This window comes from Xyrauchen texanus, chromosome 35 (assembly GCF_025860055.1).
Source record: "Xyrauchen texanus isolate HMW12.3.18 chromosome 35, RBS_HiC_50CHRs, whole genome shotgun sequence".
Classification (NCBI taxonomy): Eukaryota; Metazoa; Chordata; class Actinopteri; order Cypriniformes; family Catostomidae; genus Xyrauchen; species Xyrauchen texanus.
In genome coordinates this window covers 2,808,674-2,831,190 of record NC_068310.1, presented here as the reverse complement: position 1 = coordinate 2,831,190, position 22,517 = coordinate 2,808,674, and the positions used below count along the sequence as shown (strand labels likewise).

The following is a 22,517-nucleotide window of genomic DNA, read 5'->3' as shown; positions in this document are numbered from 1 at the left end:
ACGTGGTCCTCTCAGGCGGACGGCAGCCACTCCTCCCCAGGCAGACCGGAGTCAGACCTACGACCCCCGGTGGACAGAACGCTCCTCTGCGTTCCCGGCAACTCGTGGGGACACTCCTCCGCCCCTGGCAGTGGCCCTACCTCTCCTGGCGGTCCTCTCGACTCCTCCATGTTTCTGGGGGACGGCAGGGCACTCCTCTGACCCTGGCAGCGGCTCCATCGCTCTAGGCGTTCAGGAGTCCAGTCCCCACTCAGTTAATATTAACTGAACGAAAAACACACAAACATAAACACACAGAGCAGCTGCATGTCATTCTCTATCTCTCTCTATCGAACCATTGTCACAGGACGCCTTTATCCCTCGCATACCCCCATCAGGCTGATTGGGGACCGGCGTGCATTGTTCCAGCCCGGCCCCGCCCTCCTCCGCTCTACAATTACGCATGCCATTTTTGAGGCCAAGAAGGTGCTCACATTGCAGTTTCACCGTGATTAAGAACTAAATTCAAGAACTTAATTGTGTCACCCACATCACGACAGTTTACTAAAAACAGTTCAAATCAGATTTTTTTTTTAATATTGGTCTATTAAGTCTTTTTAGGCATAATGTATCCACACATGTAGGCTTCTGTAGTCTCTTGTGGTCCACGCAGTGTTGTCAGCTTGAAATGGTTCATAATAGCTCGATGAATTAACTATGTAACTTTTTAAGCAGTCGAAAAAATTATCGTTATTGCTAAAGCAGACAGTAAACAGATAAACAGCACCTAATAATTATTGATTTACTATTTTCAAAGCATTCAAAGCATACACTATAAAATGTATTATTCAATGGCAGAGTTTGTGTATGAAGCTTCTCCACGTAATGAGTTGAATTTAGTTGGTTATTATATTTTTACGTTTTTATTTTTATCACCATTTTTATTTATTTTATGCACATATTGTTTTAGCCTATATCTCTGACACTTTTGAAGGACAATTCTGTTAAATTTAAGACTCAATATTATTCTTTTTCATATTTTTGTGGTTAAAGAAGAGTTGGTATTTAAAGATTCCATAATGATTGTAGCCTAATGCGACTGCCGCTCAAGAAAATATCAATGTTTTTTTTATCTTTTTCATCAGCTGCTGCTAGACGCACACAGACGCATCAGGGTTTTAGGTGCACGAGCAGCACGCAGAGCTGTTTTCTGCTAATTAACTATGTCTGTGTTAAAGCCCATGGTGAAGGTTAAACACCACTGTCGATTAATGGGTAGATAAAGCAGTCAAGATATGTATATAAAGTTAGAAATGTCTCCAAAATGGTGTTAAAGTCCAGTTTTTGTAGTTTTTGGTTAGAAACGGTTATTTTTTACGCGATTCGGCGATGACGTCACATGAGGTAGACGTGGTGGAATGTAGCCTCAGCCGTTCTCAGCTACTTGAACTAATTCTAGCAGACTAGCACTGACTACTATGGCGTCTAACTGGGATGAGGAAGAGGTGGCAAGACCCACAGTTAACATTTATGATGGCCCACAGCCATACAATTTTGAACTGTTTAGACGTGAGAGGGCGAATGAGGAAATACCGAGAGCAGATGGCCGTCAAAGACAAATAAATGCATGGTCAGAGGAGAATGAATGGTGAGTTGCTATCATTTAGAAATGCAGCAATGACCGCTGGAGCTAGTAGTCTATGAACAGCAGTGCATACAATAACTTTTATGCTTTATTTCTAAGCTTTTACCTCTTTCTCCGGTGAAAATGTTGTTTCGCCGTAGCCGACACCGAGTAGGCGTCGTCACTGTGATTATTGTTGATAGTGCCAACTACTTTTCCTCGTGATTGATTGTCATTGACACCGTCAGGCTTACCGGGAGAGGGAGTGAGTAGTAAGCCTCTGTGTCGCTGTGTTTGGCAGGTGTCTGTGTGGGCGGTGTCGTCCCATGGAAACTGTGGTGGAGAGCTTGTGTTGTAGGGAGGTGAGCGCGTTTTGGTCGCTGGTCGAGGATCTCACCCCGCGGCCAGCAGATGTAACGTGCCTAACGCAGCATCCTGGATTTGAGGCATGCTGCCTGAATCCGTTTGTGCTACAAATAGCATATTCACACTTCAGACAGGATCATGGTCCCCTTCAAGCCAGCACGCACGAGTATGTTCATGGTTTATGTTTACTTTACCAATGTTTTTACACTGAGTCCTTTGAACAACAGCAATAGGTGACAGGAGATGTGTTGCATGCACAAACATGCATAAGAGACAGGCTTCAAATGACGTTTCCAACCTACTTACAGAGTTTAAAACTTAAGAATCTTTCCTACTTATTCCTAGGCAATACCGGTACACTGCGTACAGGCAGGCTATACGCTGGGCTTATGGAGTTTTAGGGAGGAGTATAAGGAAGCCTCTACCCTCTTGTGTGGTTTCAACCATCAGACAAAACTTCCAAAGTGGTGACCAAACCTATCAGGGCTTTCAATGGCCTCGTTTGGATGAGAATGAATAAAAATAATTGTTTATTCTGTTGTGATCGCCCAATTGCCCTTAAAATGTTATAAAGTACACAGAACACATGAATTTTAATAAGAAAAAACAGTTTATTGGCATTGATTGTAAGGGTTACTAAACATTTACTGAACGAGGACAAGGATAACTGAACAAAGACACAGGTTGCAAGTAAACAAATCTATATAAAAAAAGCCCACTGATGAAGGGCTAGACCTGAAACCTTTGCACATTGTTTCTTTTGCCTGCAAAAGTGTGGTCTTACCTGAGGGTCAACTGATGGTTCTCGCACTCACTCACACTCACTTACTCACACACAGTCACACACAGTCACTCACACAAACTCACACTCTTTCATGAATGCATATGCAGTGATACATGCAAAAGCATATCAAGCTGACACACAGTGAACCCAGACAACACCGCACACAGAGGTTGACCAGGCACAGGTAAAATGATTGGTAAATTATTTTGAATTACATAAAACAAATTTCATGCAAATAACAGACAGAGGAGCAGACATGCAGCATGCAGGACCCCTTGAATGGGGTACAGCGACAATTAATGCCACTTACAAAGACGAAAAAAGTAATGATTTAGTGCAAAGTAAAACCAAAGCAACAACACACAAAACATGCAGAATACAGGAAACCACCACCAAATGAGATGACAGGGACAGAAGGAAAGATGATAAATAACAACTAAAATAAATACTTACAACTAAATCATTGGACATGTCTGTGGAAAAAATAATAATAATAATGTGAATTTAGGTTCTCTTGTAGCGTGACTGCCGGGCTAGGAAGAGGCTGACGGCCTCCTCCTTAGGAACCTGTTCGAAGGATTTAGCTGATGGGGGCGGGTGCATCGGAGGACAAATTAGCTTAACCTCTCGAAGAGCTGCAGGTGAATGGGTGTAGCTTTCCTGAAGGGCCTTCATCAATGATGTTGCATAACCTGCAGATATAATAATAATAATACTGAATAAAGGTCATTGCCACTGATCACAGATGTCTCGTGAGCCATCTCAAAATATGATAGAACTGCATGACACTGCTTACCGTATGAGGCTGCCTCTTTGATGGGACGCACCACATGGGCACCTTTTCTGAAGCGCGGATACCGCACACAGTACTTCTCCGTCCCATCACTTTTCCGTGCTGTCTCACGGTTGGCATTGTGATTGTAATGCAGCCGCTAAGAGAAGCCTACAAAATAACACATTTGAGATTTTTTTACTACAATAGGCATGATAATAGGTACTATTATTACTATAAAGGCATAATAATTGGCTGTATTATTCCTTGGATAGCACTGACCTGCTATACATCCCAACGTATGAAAACCCTGTGTGCTTGGGTGCGAAGTGCAAGATGAGGGAGTGGTAAGCCTCAAGGGAGAATGTCTGATGCTGTGGAGACAGCTGTCGAACATCTTTCAGTAAGGCAGTCCTCGTGATTATGTTCTCCAACTTTACTGCTGCCAATGAGCCTGCAAAGACCAAGACAGGGAGGCAGACAGACACACAGATGGAAAACGTATAAATAGCCAAGATAGATTCAGACAAAAATTCTTTTTTTAATGGAAACACATGAAATGGTCCTGCATATGAATTATAGCAAACATAAACAGTAAACAGAATGTTATGAAATTGCCAGGGAATGAAAAAATAATTTAATCATCATAGGTCACATGTCAAAGCACTCAGACAGCAAATACAACAAAACTGTAGAGCGTACATAATACCACATGCTGTGTGTACTGTACCTGGGTCCAGCCACTCTTTGTTGCGCTGATCCCCGTCTAGAGGGCCATGGGCACAACTGGAGAAAGCAGGGGTGTCATGGTCATGGATGTCCTGGATGTGGTTGACTAAACTTTTCCATTTAGCCTCCATGACTGCTGGGTTGCCGTCTGGGGTTGAGGCTGCAGTCCAATAGAGGTGATTCACTATAGCAGGCCTCCACAGCTGTAGTTGGTCACACTCTTTTGAAGCTGTATCCAATGCCTTCCCCAGACCTGTTTTAGAACAAATGGTATTAATTGATATGCACTAACAAAAACTGCTTCAAGGTTCCAACAATGGATACATACTTTTGGCAATGTGCCACACATCAAAATAATGCTGTGTCCCTTCAGGGCTCAGCTCCTCTCTCACCCATTTGGCAACCTAAGGAGAAATAAACAAACTTTTGTGGATGATTGACCTGTGTGGCCCTCCGTGTATCAGCAAACCACAAACATCCAGCTTCAGTGCAATTCAGAGTGCATTTTTATTGTAAATACCTGGCGATGAAGGTCCGTGATCAGCGTTGCTAAATGCAGGTCCTTTCCCCTCAGCAGGCCAACACTGCGCTTGAGCCCTTCAAGCTCACACCATGAGCTGTTGGGGACCTCTGAGCTCTGCAACATGACATAACAGTGTAAGTGTAAAATGCTGGTGTTGTTGAAGGAGGCGTGAATGAACCGACGCGCTGCTGGTCCAAGCATTACGATACACTGTACTCTAGTTAGGCAATACACAAAGCTCTAAGCATCGTTGTACTAGTGGAAAGATGTTATATTAATATATAATCAGTTTACTAAATTGCAGAGTTCATTTCTTTGTCTAATAACTTCAGGTTTACCTGAACAAGCTGAACATCCACCACCTTGTTCACTCTGTCCTCGATCAGAGAGTAGGATCCATACTTCGCGCAGTGCCCAGGAGAATCTGACCTGGAATTAATTACAAATTTTAATTAGGTTTCAAGTTTTTAATAACCAAGGTCTGTAAAGACAATCCACCATGTCATCTGCAAATGCCAACTAAAGCCACCCTACATGATAACAAATAAAAAAATCTAAATGTGCAACTGGTCTATGAGCTCTCACACTGGTTTACCTGCAGTCACCAGCAAGAACTAGCCCGCCATCCATTGCCCGTAGGTCACTAAAATTCTTCGCTTGATCGTTTTGCCAGGCCTGAACGATTACAGGGATGGTGTAGCGGCACTGATGGCGAAAGTAACTGCTCGCACTGATGCACTGCAGGCCAAACAGAGTCAACATTCTTAATGTCTGGGTGGCCAAACATCCAGTGAAATGAATGGCCCCGCTTAACAGGAGCTTGCAGGTCGGCATGTTCCTGTGGAGCATTGGCTGGTTTTGCCAGAAACGGTGGTAGCCACATGATGCACAGACCTAGATATGTAAAAAACAAAAAAAAAAGAAGAAGAAAAAAAAAAAAGTGTAATCAACAGTATATCAGGATTCAATATAGATTAGGTACTGTACATTACTGGTCAAAGGTTTCATGTTTTCAATGAAACACACATGACCAATACAGTATAACACTCAAATATGATGCCATCACAAACCAATAGACTAAAGCCAGCCTGGTACATACATTGTAAATTAAATTAACTGGCAAGACAGTCAGAGCTATCAGATTGTAATTAGATATTCTGATTTTCTAATCAGATGGCCTGCTGCGTAAACAAAACCGTACCTGCTTGATATTAAGAAAAGTTCCTTCCTGCTGCACGATGCTACTATCTGACCTCTCACAACAGGCCGGACAGATGACAAAAAGGCCCATCAGCTCCTCTTGGCAAACAATGAATTTGTCAATGCCACTACAAGAACAAAAAAATTGTTGTTGGGGGGAGCATTCAAACTACCAAAGCTACTGTACACAAAAATGAGCATTCAAAATGGTCTATGTTGGTTTTAAACTATCTCACTTGTGATGGGGGTCACACGTGTAAGGTGGCTCCTCATCAAACAAGTCTTCCTCATGCATCGGCTCTTCGGGCACCCACGATAAGTCACTGATGACAGAGGCATTATCATCATCTTCATCTGTCTGTTCAGGACTAGCAAGGGGAGTGGAGGTTTGTGTGCCGAATGATGTCTGTGTGCCCACGCTGACCATCTTGGGCTTCAGGTTAACCTGCACAGCTGTGGAGAGGCAGTAAACATACCCAAACATGAGACAATCATGGCAAATCTAAACTGGTATGTTTTTTGGTGTAGGCTATGTATTAATTTAATCAATGTGTATGGAAATGTTCTGATTGCATAGATACTGGCAATGTTTTAGAGACTATATCTAATAACTACCCCTTAAAATACCCAAGTTTTACCGTGAGACCATCGGGGGGGCTTCAAAGAACACTGTGTCCCAGCGTCAGAAGTGGAGGAGGGCAAGGGCTGATCCCCAGTATCGACACTCTCCACAGTGTCTACACTGTCCACAGTCTCCTGCTGTGAGGTGTCTGTCAACATCTTGCGAAAACAAATATGAAAAAGGGTCAGCAAAATGCAAATGAGTGTAGTGGTGAAATAAGAGGTGGGTATACTATGAATACTTAGAACAGTGATTCGCAAGCACATTGAGTGTACAAGCACATTGCAGGAGTACATGGAAACATTTAATCATTTATTTTCAACTTGGAAGTACTGAGAATTATTTACTTATCATCTTTGAAATTCCAAGAAGATAAGTAAATATTCCCAGTCATTTCATAAGTCCATCAATAAAATGGGACGTGTGTGCTACAACTAACGTTAGTTTCCCAGTGGAAACAATAACCTATGGTACAGCCATAAAGCTTTCATGATGATATGGACTTTTACTTCAGGGCAATTTTGTTATTATTCTAATTTTTATTCGTGAATCACGAAATATGCTCTTCTAATGTCAGAGTGATCGTGCTTGTAAGTTAGTGGAGGCTGTGTCAAAGGGAACACGGTATACAAAATACACACAGAGCTAGCTAACACGCAGCTTGTAAACATTAACGTTAGCATGATGCTTACCGTGGCAATTTCTCGCTTGCGGCAGACGGTGTCTCTCGACCTCGGGACGGGGCAAGCAGAGAGGTTTGCGTTCACAGACGGCACGGCGGTAGGAAGTAATTTAGCACTCCTCTCACTCTTTAATCCAAGTGAGACCATTTTAGCATCCCCTGAGTGGTAATCCTCCTCTTTGAAATGCGTGCTGCATATTCTCGAGTAGGCGGTGACAGAGCTAGCTGAAAAATCTGCCCGCCTAATCTTCACAAACTGCACCCAGCTTCGGAAGATCCCTTTGTCCTTGGGGAAGGAATGGACCCTATGTCCAGTTTTGCTGGAGTTCTTGCACCCGCCACAAACACAGTAATAAACCATTTTGACTAACGTTATTTATGATCTACTCTTTATCTATCTCTAAGCTATCTGTTATGCTATGCTATCTCTCACTATCTATGCTATTCTATCTATGCTATGCTATGCTATTCTATCTATCTATCTATCTATCTATCTATCTATCTATCTATCTATCTATCTATCTATCTATCTATCTATTTACTTACTTATAAATCTGTCACTGTCACTCTTTCACTAGTTAGCTACTCCTCGTCTCACTCTCCCTCAATTGTAAGGCGGGCCGCGGGCTTTCTTCTGTCGTCTAACAGTCAGCGAGTACCTCATGTGACGTCATGGAATGCATTGTGGGAGAAATAAGAATAATCGCTAAGCTGTAGCTAAAAGCTAACATATCACCTACTTTTCCGTATTATATTTCTTTTTTGTAGTACCCTACAACATCAAATACAATGGATAACTGTTTAAATGTTTATTACCAACTAGAAAATTGCCAAAAAAAAAAAAAAAAAAACCTGCACCATGGGCTTTAAATGGCCCTAATATTAGCAGTGGACTTTTCCAGTGTTTTTGGATGTAGCATTTGCAGTCAAATCTGGAAGTGTAACTTCTCATCGAGTGCTAATTACTACTTTGTTGACTCGTTTGTATATGTTTTCCCAAACCAGTCGGCAGATAGAGACTCAGAAAGAAATAGTCTATTATTTCTTTAGATAGGGAAAATTTTAGAAAATGTAGTAGAAATAAAAACTAAATTAAAATTCGAAACAATAATAACCCAGGTTGTAATGACTAACACAAGTTTCACTTACTTAAGTCTATGTTTGTTTTTGTCAAGTTTTTGTTCCATTTATATATTGACAAATAGTTTGTCTTAGTTGTGAAGGTTAAAGTAAGCTTAAAATATAGATTGTAGTTCAGTTGAGTTTACAATTGTGTTTACGGTTACAATTTTCAGATTAATTTGGACTCGACTCGGACTTGGCCTGTTAGTAATTCATATCATATCATAATTGAGTCTGACTCAGCTTTTGGACTCAGACTCGACTCTGACTCGACTATGTTCACGGTGGATGTGAACCCAACACTAAATGCAAACACGAATACTTCCTGGTTCAAACGTGGGATCTGAACACTGCTGATGCTCTAACCTTCCGATGGCACCACAGGGAAAGGTAGACATGCAGGAGTCAAGCCAAAAATGTCTGATGGGAGATGGGGCTTGTCAGTGAGTCAGCATAATGTGGTCGATCGTAGGGTGCAGAAACTCACAATCTTCTCAAATGGAAAGGGTAATGTCAAATTTTGCCCTTGGGCTGAAATAATTATTTGTATATTATTTAAGAAATCCCACTCATTTTGTCCCGGTTTTGATTTTGTTGTTGTTTGTGAAAAAACATCAAACCTAGCAACTTCATCTTTTCATCTGGTGTAGGTGTATTACAATAATAATGATAACGTTAAATTATATTTGTTTTTTTTTTATACACATCTTTGGTTTTGTGTCAATGAAAGGGTACTTGAGCCTTACTGATGGTTCTGTGGGGTACTTACGGCAAATAGTTTGAGAAAAATCTGCAATCACAAGTCAGAGATTTCAAAATGAACATTTCTCATCAAATTCTTCAATGGACTCATCTGTGTCTGTCTTTCCAAAAGAATTTTAGGAGAAACAGCTGAGATAAAGTTGAACTTACTCACATAAATGAGAACCTGAGCTACAAAAAAGCAACATCTGAGCAAAATACATTTTCCTCTGGGTTTGATTCACTGTGGTTATCAAAACTACTCTTATTTTCTCTCTACAGTCTCTTGGCATTTGAAAATGGACAAGTGTACAGTCATTCATGTTATCATAGCCTGAGCACAAACTGATTTGCATGTGCGTATGTGTGCGTTTTGGCGGTTGTACAGAAAGCTTTGGATACTTGTGATGGTCTTAAGAATAGAGGTTTATAGACTGTCTTTTGAAGTTAGTGTTTAAAGTTTCAGAGTGGTCGGATACTATATGCATAATTTTAAATAGGGGTTTTGAAAATATGGAAAAAATACACTCGTAAGTTCTTTAACATAAAGGATGTACTAATCTGCAAGCTGGAAAAAAAATTTTTTTTACACTAATGCAATTTTACCCACATTACAACCAACTTAATCAGAGATTAAAAAATAATGAAAAAGCATGTGGGTGTTTAATATTAATTAATTTAGTGGGCACTTTTATCCAATGCGACTTACATACGCAATTCATTCTCAGAAAAAGTGTTGCAACACATTGTTTCAAAATTGACTAGACAACTATGAGTAAATACAAGTTTCTTACTTAGGAAGTCTTTATTATGATGGGGAAACGCTGAGATAATTTTGATAATCAAGTTTCAGAGTTGGGATATTTAAACTGTCAACATGGCAGAGGACAGTACCGTTTCTGTAGTGAATAATGGTTTTATACATTTTTATAAATACAAATAATTGTTAGTGCTTGATGTTTCAGGCAAATACAGTACATTTACATAAATCAGCAACCATTTGATGCATATCTGTACATTTTTACACCAAGAAAATAGCATGTATTTGACCAAAATACCATTATAGTCAGCAAGTTGCCTGAGTACATTTCACAGTGTCAAAATAAGAGTTCCCCAAGAAATGTGCAGGTATGAACCTGGTGTCCTCCATGTTTCCTGTTCTTTCCAACAACAAAGCACTTGAATGCGACATACTCGTGATTATCACTTAAGAAATGGGATGTAGGATCATTCCAATAGCACATGAAGGCAGCATTGGTACACAGATCTGACAGAAAAACAATGAATGAGTAAAGGGCAGAGGTTTCACCTAGGAATGTGGAAAGTACCGTATAAAGATATTTGTGGATTAAATGTTTGTGGAGAAGCAGTCTTTAGATGTTTCTTGAAGATAGTTTGGGGTGTTTGATGTAGGATTGCCAACTTTTCGCCATACCAACACAGGACACTTTAGCAGTTCAATATGGGGAGGGGGCGAGCGTCTCTCTGCTAAAATATGAGACGTCATTTTTTTTGCATTCAGTAATGCTTTCCTCATTCATTTTACCTGCATAGGTTTTCTCATTTAAAATAGTTACATTTTAGCATATTTCTTTAAAAGGCTCATGACATGCCTTTTTTTTTATTATTTTTATATTTTCCTTGAAGATCTCTTATAATATTAGTAAAAGTTTTTGCACAAAAACAGTGACATATTTGTAAAATATGATTATTACAAATATTCCTTTAAGACTTGACAGTACACTCCCACTGTTCTGATTGGCTCTCTGCTCTTGACTGATCTGCTCTCTCTCTTTACCATCTCACAACTCAATGCTGATGGGCGGGGCTATGGAAGTGATAAGCTACATGTAAATTGGCCATTGATGTGCTGTTGTGGAGGTGGTCAGTGTGACATAAAAATGTGGAGGAAGTAGAGATTGAGTCATTTTGACAGCTTGGTTTCAACAAATGCTCTTTTTGCAGTGAGGAGGAAGTTTTGAGTTCTGAAACTTACAGTATGTTTTTATAGTTCAATTACCTCTTATATGTTTAAAGATCAAGGACAATTTGTTATAGCATGTCATGACCCCTTTAACCCTCTGAGGGTGTTTTGGCCCTGGAGAAGTTTTTACTTTTTTTTACTGGACTTCGCCCAGCAGTGCGGTGAAAAAACAGAAGGAGCCCATTTCACACATCCTGCCCAGCCGCAAACCTGCCGCCATGGGCCAAGCCCTGTCTGCTCGCCGAGGGCGTACTCCTGTGGCTAAAAAACGTGCAGCTCCGCCTGAACCCAGGTCCAGCTCTCAGCCTGTTAAGAATGAGGCAGCGAAGCAGACGAGGAGAGTGGATCTAAATGCAAGCTCACTTTATTAAAACAGTCAAATCAATAAAACACAAAGGAAAACCCTCAATGAAATAAACATAAAACTAGGAACACGATGAAAACAAAAACTGAAAACTCGGGCAGGGAACACACACCAGGCTAACAACAACATTCAACGAACGACCAAGACAGAACAAAGAACCAGGGTATAAATACACAAGGACAGGATGATTACAAATGATAAACAGGTGTGAACAATGACACAAAATGGCAGTGATGACGACAGGTGGATTGTGGGAAATGTAGTTCTAAACAATAGACTGGTGAGACGCAGACAACAGGGGAACGTGACATAGCCCCCCCTCAAAGGAGCGGCTTCCAGACGCTCCTCAGAAAAAAGAAAAAAGGGAATACTCCAAGAAAAAAAAAACTAAAAAAATCATCCAAGGAGAGAAGGGAGGGGGGCAAACAGACAGACCAAGGGAGCACAAGGGGCAAACAGGAAGTCCAAAGGGGCACAGAGGGCAGGCAGGAAGTCCAAGGGAGCACAGTGGGCAGGCAGGAAGTCCTGGGGGGCACAAAGGGCAGGCAGGAAGTCCAAGGGGGCACAGAGGGCAGGCAGGAAGTCCAAGGGGGCACAGAAGGCAGGCAGGAAGTCCTGGGGGGCAAGGACAGGTTCAGGAGGCCTGGGAGCTGGCCACAGGGCAGGGACCGGTTCAGGAGGCCTGGGAGCTGGCCACAGGGCAGGGACTGGTTCAGGGGGCCTGGGAGCTGGCCACAGGGCAGGGACCGGTTCAGGAGGCCTGGGAGCTGGCCACAGGGCAGGGACTGGTTCAGGGGGCCTGGGAAGAGGCCACAGGACAGGGACCGGGTCAGGAGGCCTGGGAGGAGGCCACAGGACAGGGACTGGGTCAGGGGACCTGGGAGGAGGCCACAGGACAGGGACTGGGTCAGGGGCCCTGGGAGGAGGCCACAGGATAGGGGCCGGGTCAGGAGGCCTGGGAGGAGGCCACAGGACAGGGGCCGGGTCAGGAGGCCTGGGAGGAGGCCACAGGACAGGGGCCGGGTCAGGAGGCCTGGGAGGAGGCCACAGGACAGGGGCCGGGGGCGGAGCTGAGAGGGGCTCTGGAGACGATGCTGAGGGAGGCTCTGGAAGCTCAGGAGGCAGAGCCGAGGAAGGCTCAGGAGGCAGAGCTGAGGAAGGTGGCACCGTAAGAGGTTTCAGAGGCGAAGACCTGGCAGTCTCTGGAGTCCCTGGGGGCAGAGCCGTAGGAGGCTCCGGAGGCGGAGCCGTAGGAGGCTCGAGGGGCGGAGCTCTAGAAGGCTCTGGAGTCTTTGGGAGTAGAGCCGTAGGAGGCTCTGGGGGCGGAGCCCTGGCTTGAGGATCGGAGTCCTAGAGAGCCCGGGAGGTGGAGCCGTAGGAGGCTCGGGAGGCGGAGCCGTTGCAGGCGGAGGCGTGGAAGTAGGCGCCATAGGAGGCTCTAGAGGCGGAGACCAGGAAGGCTCTGGAAGCGGAGCCGACGGAGGTGGCACCGTAGGACGCTCCAGAAGCGAAGCCCTGGAAGGCTCGAGAGGCGGAGCCCTGGAAGGCTCGAGAGGCCAGAGAGGCGGAGCCCTGGAAGGCTCGAGAGGCGGAGCCCTGGAAGGCTCGAGAGGCTTGAGAGGCGGAGCCCTGGAAGGCTCGAGAGGCTTGAGAGGCGGAGCCCTGGGAGGCTCGAGAGGCGGAGCCCTGGGAGGCTCAGGGGGCGGAGCTGAAGGAGGCTCGAGAGGTGGAGCCGCAGGAGGCTCTGGGGGCGGAGCCCCAGGAGGGTCGGGAAACTCGGTAGGCAGAGCTCTGGAAAGCTCGGAAGGCGGAGCTCTGGAAAGCTCGGGGGGTACTGACTCTTGGATGGTCAAGGCTACAGGCGCTGGCTCAGGGACGGTCGAGGCTACAGGCGCTGGCTCAGGGACGGTCGAGGCTACAGGCGCTGGCTCACTGACATCGGAGGCTACAGGCGCTGGCTCACTGACATCGGAGGCTACAGGCGCTGGCTCACTGACATCGGAGGCTACAGGCGCTGGCTCACTGACATCAGAGGCTACAGGCACTGGCTCACTGACATCGGAGGCTACAGGCGCTGGCTCACTGATATCGGGGGCTACAGGCACTGGTTCACTGACCTTCGGGGCTGCAGGCATTGGCTGGTTGGCCATGGTTAGCAGAGGCTGGAGAGCAGAGGCCTTTCTTCTCCTCCGCCTCCGGGCGGATGAAGTTAGCAGCGCTGGTTCGTTGACCACAGCAGGCGTGGGGGTTGGCTCACTCACCGTGGCTGGAGAGGAAAGCCCAGAGGCGGGAGCTGGGATCTGGAGAGGTGGTTCCCCGGCAGCGAACTCCTCCAAGATGAGTCCCACGTACTCCCGCCAGGTGCAGTCTCCGGTCTCTGGGAGTTCCCACCACCGGTGTTTGGGAACACTGAACCGGTACGCCACCTTTAGAGTGTGGACATCCCAGCCGGTGCAACTGGCCACGTTGGTGAAAAAGTAGGAGAACTCCCGGACAGTCAAGTCCGCCTGTGTCAGCTCCATGAGGAACCCTGCTAGATCCATAGTTGGTCGTTCGTTCTGTTACAAATGAGGCAGCGAAGCAGACGAGGAGAGCGGATCTAAATGCAAGCTCACTTTATTAAAACAGTCAAATCAATAAAACACAAAGGAAAACCCTCAATGGGGAAATAAACATAAAACTAGGAACACGATGAAAACAAAAACTGAAAACTCGGGCAGGGAACACACACACCAGGCTAACAACAACATTCAACGAATGACCAAGACAGAACAAAGAACCAGGGTATAAATACACAAGGACAGGATGATTACAAATGATAAACAGGTGTGAACAATGACACAAAATGGCAGTGATGACGCCAGGTGGATTGTGGGAAATGTAGTTCTAAACAATAGACTGGTGAGACACAGAACACAGGGCAGACAACAGGGGAACGTGACACAGCCCCTGCGTCGAGCACCCCGCAGGAAGCGCACGCCCCCCATCTCACGGACCCCCTCGAGGACCCGGAAGGCTCCCAGGCTCTCCTGAGACGATCGACCCAGAGACCAAGACGTTCACTCTGGAGCTGGTAAGCAGACCACTCCGTCCCCCGGTGGAGGGCCGGGAGGAGAATCCATGTTTGAATTTATTTAATTTGCCCTACCCACATTCTCAATGAAAGAGCTATTTCCTTTGTCTCTGGGTCACCAACTTACGTTTATGTACAAACACCATGTAAAAAAATATTTTGCATAATAGGTCCCCTTTAAACAAATACATCACCTGGAATATGGCATGCCACAACTGGTCACAAGACACGCTACAACCAACGAACATTCAACATAACTGCCGAAACGCTTCTTAAGGCAGCAAATTCATATTGTTAAAATCAAAAGCTGGAGTTGTTTTTTTTTTTATTGTGACACCACTACGGTGGATAGACACGGAGATGGTTAAATTTGAGCGTATTACTCACACACAGTTATCTTAAAATCCATCTAAAAATGTATTACTTTTTATAATTTTTTTTATGTGCACTTCTGCAGTATATATCAAATACACTTAATCATTAATCTTATGGTTCATACACAATCCTTAACTTTTAAACATTGCCCACCAACCCCTACTCAGTTTATAAACATAAGGATCGGCCTTATTATGCCAACTTGCCAGAAAGACATCTCTTATTGGACATTTTGCATTGACTTCATCACTGCTTGTGGTCTGCTAACTGACTTAGATGTTGGCAAGATGCTCCACTGTTAAAGAGTGTCAATCAAACGAGCCATAATTTATATCTATAAAGACAGGTTCTGGTGTCAGAACCTGACTGAACACCTAAGAAATCCATATATCAAAGGAAGAATTGTTGCACTGCAACAAACATTGCCTGTCACACACTAAGAGGGAATCTGATCTATTGTTTTTAGGATGAAATTTTTTTTTGTTCTTGGTATAATGAGTACATGTTTTCCATGATGAAAAAGCAAGCCATAGGCGAGTAGAGAAGGTGCGGATCGCTGTCTCTTTTGTTGCATGTGATCTATTCCTCTGGGTCAGGTGCCTGCAGGCAAAAGATGAAAGTGGAGGAAGTCAGATGTGTTATTAATGACGAAGAAAAGGCAGCAGGGAAGTACCGACATATCGAAATTTGTATGTTGCCTCTGAAATGCGAATTCACTAAACGTTTGCTCCATTTCTGTGCTGTTACGGGAGTAATGGAAAGGAGGCGAGAACCGGCTTGACAATATAAATTATATTTAATTAAGAACTTAAACCACAAGACACAAACACACACATATGCCCATAAACGCTCTCTCCACCGTCACCGTCTACATATGGCCTTTATCCCTCTCGGAGGCTTGACTTAGCCTGATAAGGGGCCGGGTGTGCAGAATCACGACCCTGCCCTGCCCTCCGCCCTGTCACATTCCTCCCTCTTTCTCTCAGGCCGAGGAGCCCCCGACATGACGTACACCCCCCCCCCCTCCCCATTTTACTTACGCCCCGTCTGCTGGCAGGTCATCCCCACCTTTCTGAATCTGGGAGGGGACAGGGGGAGGGAAACAATAATGACTAGAATAGGGGGTACTTCCTGTAACAGTGACGTACCCCCAACAAATAACACTGTTAAATTTAAAAGAGAGGGTAAAGGCCAATGCCTCGCAGGGAGAGAGAGAGAGAAAAAAACTTTTACTCACCGGTTCTCCGATACGCCGTAGCTTGGTCCTCGGCCACTCCTTCACCCTCTAACGGATGACAGCCGCACCTCCCCGGGTGGATCGTAGGCATTCCTCTGGCCCCTGGCAGCGGCCCTGATCACTCCAGGCAGTCGGCTAGGATCCCCTTCTCCTCTCGAGGTCGGCGACCGTTCCTCCGCTTCCAGGTGGCCTGGCTATGGCATATGGCCATGGCTGCTCCACTGGGGTGGATGGTAGTGGCGAGAACTCCACTAAGGCATATCCCTCCTCCTTCCTGGGTTTCGGCACCAGTGTAATGGGAGTAATGGAAAGGATGAGGCGAGAACCGGCTTGAAAATATAAACAATATTTTAACTTAAACCACAAGACACAAACACACATATGATGGACAGCTGCCCGTAAACTCTCTCTCCCTGTCACACCTCCATCCACAATCGGCCTTTATCCCTCTTGGAGGCTTGATTAGCCTTGATTAGCTCTGCCCTGTAACATGCGCCATCTTTCTTAAGCAAATATTAATTGTATTACTGTTGTTTATTACTATATTTCCATTCTGTTATATATAATAGGGTGATTTCTAGTTTATTCGTGTATATTAAGTCTAAATGTATGTTCAATTTAAAGTTGTCGTCCTATTTGTTTAACCCTTATGATAATTAACCATGGTTTTTGCAATTGTAATATGGTAGTAACCATGACTGTAGTAACTTGTAGTTTTTTTGTGGAAACCATGGTTTTGAGTTTGAATGCAAGAACGCATCGGCGTGATCTGCTGCCTTCTGAACGATTGTTTTGTTCTCTGTATTAGGTGCCTATTCAGCTGAAGTTTCACATACTACCCCCTGGATAAAACAGGTGGTACTTCAAGCTTGAATTTCTCAGGAATCTTCCTTAATATGGTCCAGAGAAATGATTAATTAGCCAAAAAAAAATTTTATGTATAATTTTTTATAAAATGAATCACAATTAATTAACATGTTTAATCGACAGCTCTAATTATAACCTGCCATATATCCAGATGTGCAGTGTCGTCAATCCCACTTTTGGCATTTTAAAGAGTTGATTCAGGTGTCTGCATCACAGCAGTAGAGTGACGCTACATTCCAAGTATGCCAGATTGCGATATTCTCCACAACCTAGCACTCAGAACCAACACGCAATATCCGGATTTATGCTGTGCAAATGGCATTCAGTGCTATTTTTGTGTGTGGATTTAACCAGTTACCTGATTTGCATGATTTCTTTGGAAATTCAGGTGCTTAAACCATGCAGACAACAAATAAACAACGCTTTCAACCACAATTAATTCTAATCGAATTCCCCTATGAATATTTTTTACGCTACACTTAAACTACTCCAGAGATGAATATGTTATACAGTTGTTGTATAATTCACTCATATACATCAAATCCTTTCACTGCTCTCATTTGGAGCTTCTACACCATGCATGTCCTGTAATCATCAGTGCTCACATGCTGCACGTTTTGCCTTGTCTACTGTGTGCACTTCAGAGGTAAACTGATTCATGGACATAATGAAACTCTCTTTCGCTTCTTGGGACCTTCTCATATTTTAGTCTGGAGCAGGTGTTTTGGAATGGAAATTAAATGATCAACTTTGGGGAAAAGAGATAGATTCCAACACAACTGAATTTTTTGATTTAAAAGGTGTGACAAATATAGGACATGTCAGGACATTTCATACTGGTGTTAAATTTGCTTCTCATCTTTTTGTGTGCAGATGGAAAACTCTTCAGAAACAAACTTGTTTCTGTCCAAAATATCAAAAGAGAATGACTTTATTTTGGGAACTATCTACACCATATTTGGTAAGTAAAAGAACAACAGTCAATTACACAAAGTCAAAGAACAAAAACCATGATTTTGCTGTTAATATGATTTGTTAAAATGCTCAATTAATTAATTTTAATTAAAATACAATATGGATTAATAATGCTAAGCACTGTTGCTGATTCTTTTTTCTGGGTTCTTACAATCACCTCACAATTCTTCAGCCTGATCTCCGTGACTGTGGTGACGTTTTTGCAAAATGACATACATGGTTCATTACATGTATCGCAGCAATTCCGAGATTAAATGTTCACTGTGTGGCACTACATTTTTTAATTTTTTTTCCAAAACAGAAGATATTTTTAAAGTTAATGCTCTATCGAGATTTAAATCAACAAAACAGACCTCCCTACCTTAAACCTTAAACCTAAACGAAAGTGTCATATAAAGAAAATGTGAGTTTAAAAACAATTGCACAAGCAACCATGTAATTGTTTGGTGCTTCTATGACACTTTAAGCTCACATGTGGACTTGCGTGCTCTTCAGGATGCGTAACCTCGTCCTTTACATCACAAGTGCAACACTCTATCAGTTGAGATGCAATGTTTTCATGTAAGAACATGGTTGAAAATGTTGTTAATTATATAATGCAAACATTCAAATATATTGCCTTACAAGTCATGCACTATAGTAAAAATTTGTGGACTTGTGATCTGTGTGAAAAGTAATAAAATTATTTATTGTTATAGCTTATTAGACTTAATTTAATCAGGAAATGTCCCACTTAATGTCATAAGTTTTACAACGAGCCATGTAATTTTTTTGTATTTTTATAAACCATTCAATAAACCCTTAATAAATTGTTAAATGTGCTGTAAGCAACTGAAAATAAATTTTTCATAGAGTAATATTTCAAACAAATGAATTATGTTGGTGACAAATAACGTCTAGGTTACGGATGTAACCTCCGTTCCCTGATGGAGGGAACGAGACATTGTGTCGGAGAAGTGACACTAGGGGTCTCTCTTGAGCACCGAATATACATCTGATCTATGAAAAAAGTCCAACGAGAAGTTGGCAGCTAGTATTTGCATACCCCGCCCCCGGACATACGTGTATAAAGGCGAGGAAATACTAGAGTTCATTCAGGATTTTTCTGAGCAGCCACTACAGCGGCTCGGCTCAGTAACGTGGCCGGGAAGACACAACATCTCGTTTCCTTCATCAGGGAACAGAGGTTACATCCGTAACCTAGACGTTCCCCGTCTGTCACTCTCTTCGACGTTGTGTCGGAGAAGCGACACTAGGGGTCCAATTTAAATCACGCCATGCGCTGAGCCGTGTATGTGTTCTGCTGACACAGGAGCGGGCAGGTGTTTTATTTCCCAATAGCCCAAAAAAGTCATCGGAGTCCTTCTGGTTACCCTAGACAGGGGAACAAGGCGACGCTTGCCAACCTGGGAACGAGCCAAGCCTGGCTGGGCCTCTTTTCTCTCTGTGTTTCTCGCATAGAGCAATAGACAGCCGGGGCCCTTACATGCATCGAGGGAAGGGGGTCTTAGCCAATTTCCTATTCTTTCAGGGGGAAAAGAACCTGCGGAGACCACACCTACCCGGCGGGGAGGTAAAGTGGTGAATACATCACATGTGTTTTTAGGTGACACGTGGGAGTGGCGTGGTGGTAGATCCAGCCTCAGAGAGGGGGAATTGCTACAACACGGCAACCGGAGGGCAGCCGGGGCTGCCTAAGGAAAACATGGGTCCACTTTCATAAGGGGACCGTATCGTGGAGAATACACACAGGGGGAGTCCGAGTAGGAGTCCTCACCCTGTGGAGCACCTATTCCAGTACAGGGTAGATTGAGTACCCGCAGTGGATTGGGTCGGCGAGTTCCTCCGCTGAACTGCGAACCCATGAGGGCTAGGGAGGAATCGACCAGGGATTCGAGGAGTGGAATCTCCTGGGAAAAAAAGATGCAGAATTTTACCTCAACTGAGGGAAAGGGCGCTATATGCAAGCGATTCACCCGGCCAGCCCATCAGCATGTTACTGAGTTCTACTGGCTCGGACCTGAGAAAACACGGGATGAAACTGACTCAACCCTGAGATTGTAATATCTCGTAAAGGTGTTGAGTGTCTATGGCGTTATATATGTGCCTCATTCCTGAGCGAGTAATTGTAAGTTTTGAGCACAGAGAACTATATTTTGCAAGCACATTGCATTATATTTTGAACAGAAATTAACAATCACAAATAAAAAATCATTTGAGCAAAGAAAAACGATTCCGTGCTCAATAAATGTATTTGCTATTATCCATATTAACGTGCAATAATAACCCTCTCACGCAGTTTACTCAGGTGCTCTCACAAATTTATTCTCTGCGCTCTGTCAAGTCCCTCTCTCTCTCTCTCGCTCAACCTCTTAATTCTGTGCGCGCTCAACTCTTGACACACACGCGCGCTCAACTCTTGACACACACGCGCGCTCAACTCTTGACACACACGCGCGCTCAACTCTTGACACACACACGCGCGCTCAACTCTTGACACACACGCGCGCTCAACTCTTGACACACGCGCGCTCAACTCTTGACACACACGCGCGCTCAACTCTTGACACACGCGCGCTCAACTCTTCAAACACACGCGCGCTCAACTCTTGACACACACGCGCACTCAACTCTTGACACACAGGTGCGCTCAACTCTTGACACACACGCGCGCTCAACTCTTGACACACACGCGCGCTCAACTCTTGACACACGCGCGCTCAACTCTTCAAACACACGCGCGCTCAACTCTTGACACACACGCGCGCTCAACTCTTTACACACACGCTCGCTCAACTTGTGCCCTGTCCCAAATGGCGCACTTCATACGGACTTTCGGTCTCGTGGACTTAAATTGCGCGTGCTCGCTGAGTCTACGAGTCCGTAGGCCGTCCCATTTAGCATTTTAACGCTCTGAAGTGTGCTCACCAGCGCCCCTTTGTACCCTTGAAGCGGTCTTCCGCGAAGCCCGCATAGATCCAGGCTTCACGCACTTCAAGTACCCAGGAGTCCTTGCGAAAGGCCAATCAGACAACTGGTAACATGGCTGAGAAGAAAATATTTAAGTGTAAGTATCATTATGGTTTTTATGACTGTGTGCATTTTTCCAGTTGTTACCTACAGTTTATACAAACATTATGGTCATCGACCAGTGGTTGATGTCTCAAACATAGTAATAGCGCGCTGAATAAATAGGCTGATCGCATAACGATTCATTATATAGAACCGAATGGCAGGGCTTTACTGAGTCATATGTAAGTGAAGTATGGATATTTAAACCTGTAAATTAAAAACGACATAAAAAAAACAAGGTACACATAAAAAATATAAAATACATATACATATATATATATATATATATATATGTATGTATATAAAGAAAAAAGAAAATTAAACAGTAAATCAAATAATAATGACTTAATGCATTAACGACTTTTGACAAGTTATATGTTTATCTACAAAATCAATAACATTTACTTGCTTACCCTTTCCTCCGTGCATAACATCAGCATTTGTATGCATGAAAAATAATCTTGTCTTCTACGGCGTCGGAGCGTATAAATGTGATTTCTCTGCATGGCAAGCCATCTCGCAAACACAATAGTAAATAAAAACAACAACAATAGGTAGCATATTTCCCCGAACCGAACCTGCAGCTCCTGTCCAACAATAACCACGCTTCACGATCGAGTCTGTACCAAAAATACTTCTCAGTGCGCCCTTGTGGACTTGCGCGAGGGGCCCTATAAGTCTGCACTACATGACGTCACCGAAGTGTGGACTCTGAGGAAGTCCACAAGTCCGGAGTGTGCCATTTGGGACAGGGCCTTGCAACAGCGTTACAAGTGTGCCACAAAATCAACCAATCGGAAAAGTAAAGGTCAATTGTGATTGGCTGTTGGTCTCCAATCACCACGCAGCACAAAGATGACGAAAAAATTATTTTATGGATAGATGTCTTCTCTAGCCACCATCAAACATGACAGTCAAATGGTGAAAACTGCAACAATATGCCACAACGTCAGGTGAGTTAGTAATTTCTAGTTTTATGATGTTATGGTTTTCTATGCCTTTGATGAAACCCTGCTATTATCTACGGAAGCGTATTGCATTCACTTGAGAAAAAAAAAAGTACTCTGTTTTTCTGAATTAACGACTTAATTATCTCAGAATTACGAGATAATTTTTCATGGAAAAAAAGTTTTTGCTCTGTTTTTCTGAATTAACGACTTAATTATCTCAGAATTACGAGATAATTTTTCATGGAAAAAAAAGTTTTTGCTCTGTTTTTCTGAATTAATGAGATCCCTCAAAATCCTGCTAGGAGCTCTATTTTAGCTGGATGCGCATGAATTTATAGAGATATATTTTAAACTTGGCCTTCAATACAAAGACATTACTGTCTATGACATTTGTAATACTGTCATGGCTGAGACACGCTTTGATCTTCCAAAGGACACTAATTACACGAGAACTACCGGAATTCTGTAACTACTAG

At 43.6% G+C, this 22,517-nt stretch overlaps 2 protein-coding genes across 2 annotated transcripts in view; one reads left to right on the top strand and one right to left on the bottom strand.

The window, feature by feature from the left end:
• Positions 1 to 3,257: 3,257 nt before the first annotated feature.
• On the bottom strand, positions 3,258 to 7,708 carry LOC127629292 (uncharacterized). Its single transcript, XM_052106448.1, has 13 exons — positions 7,292 to 7,708; positions 6,616 to 6,757; positions 6,214 to 6,430; positions 5,979 to 6,105; positions 5,373 to 5,671; positions 5,116 to 5,206; positions 4,775 to 4,891; positions 4,583 to 4,658; positions 4,256 to 4,507; positions 3,808 to 3,979; positions 3,658 to 3,696; positions 3,550 to 3,596; positions 3,258 to 3,445 (listed from the first exon to the last, which is right to left on the bottom strand). Exons 1-13 carry the CDS (start codon positions 7,640 to 7,642, stop codon positions 3,258 to 3,260), a joined length of 2,118 nt encoding a protein of 705 aa, XP_051962408.1. The 5' UTR covers positions 7,643 to 7,708.
• A 10,209-nt stretch (positions 7,709 to 17,917) lies between these two features.
• LOC127628677 (opsin-5-like) overlaps positions 17,918 to 22,517 on the top strand; it is a 77,229-nt gene continuing 72,629 nt past the window's right edge. The window contains exon 1 of the mRNA XM_052105466.1: positions 17,918 to 18,005. Coding sequence (XP_051961426.1) covers positions 17,918 to 18,005 — 88 coding nt within the window. The remainder of the gene's footprint in view (positions 18,006 to 22,517) is intronic.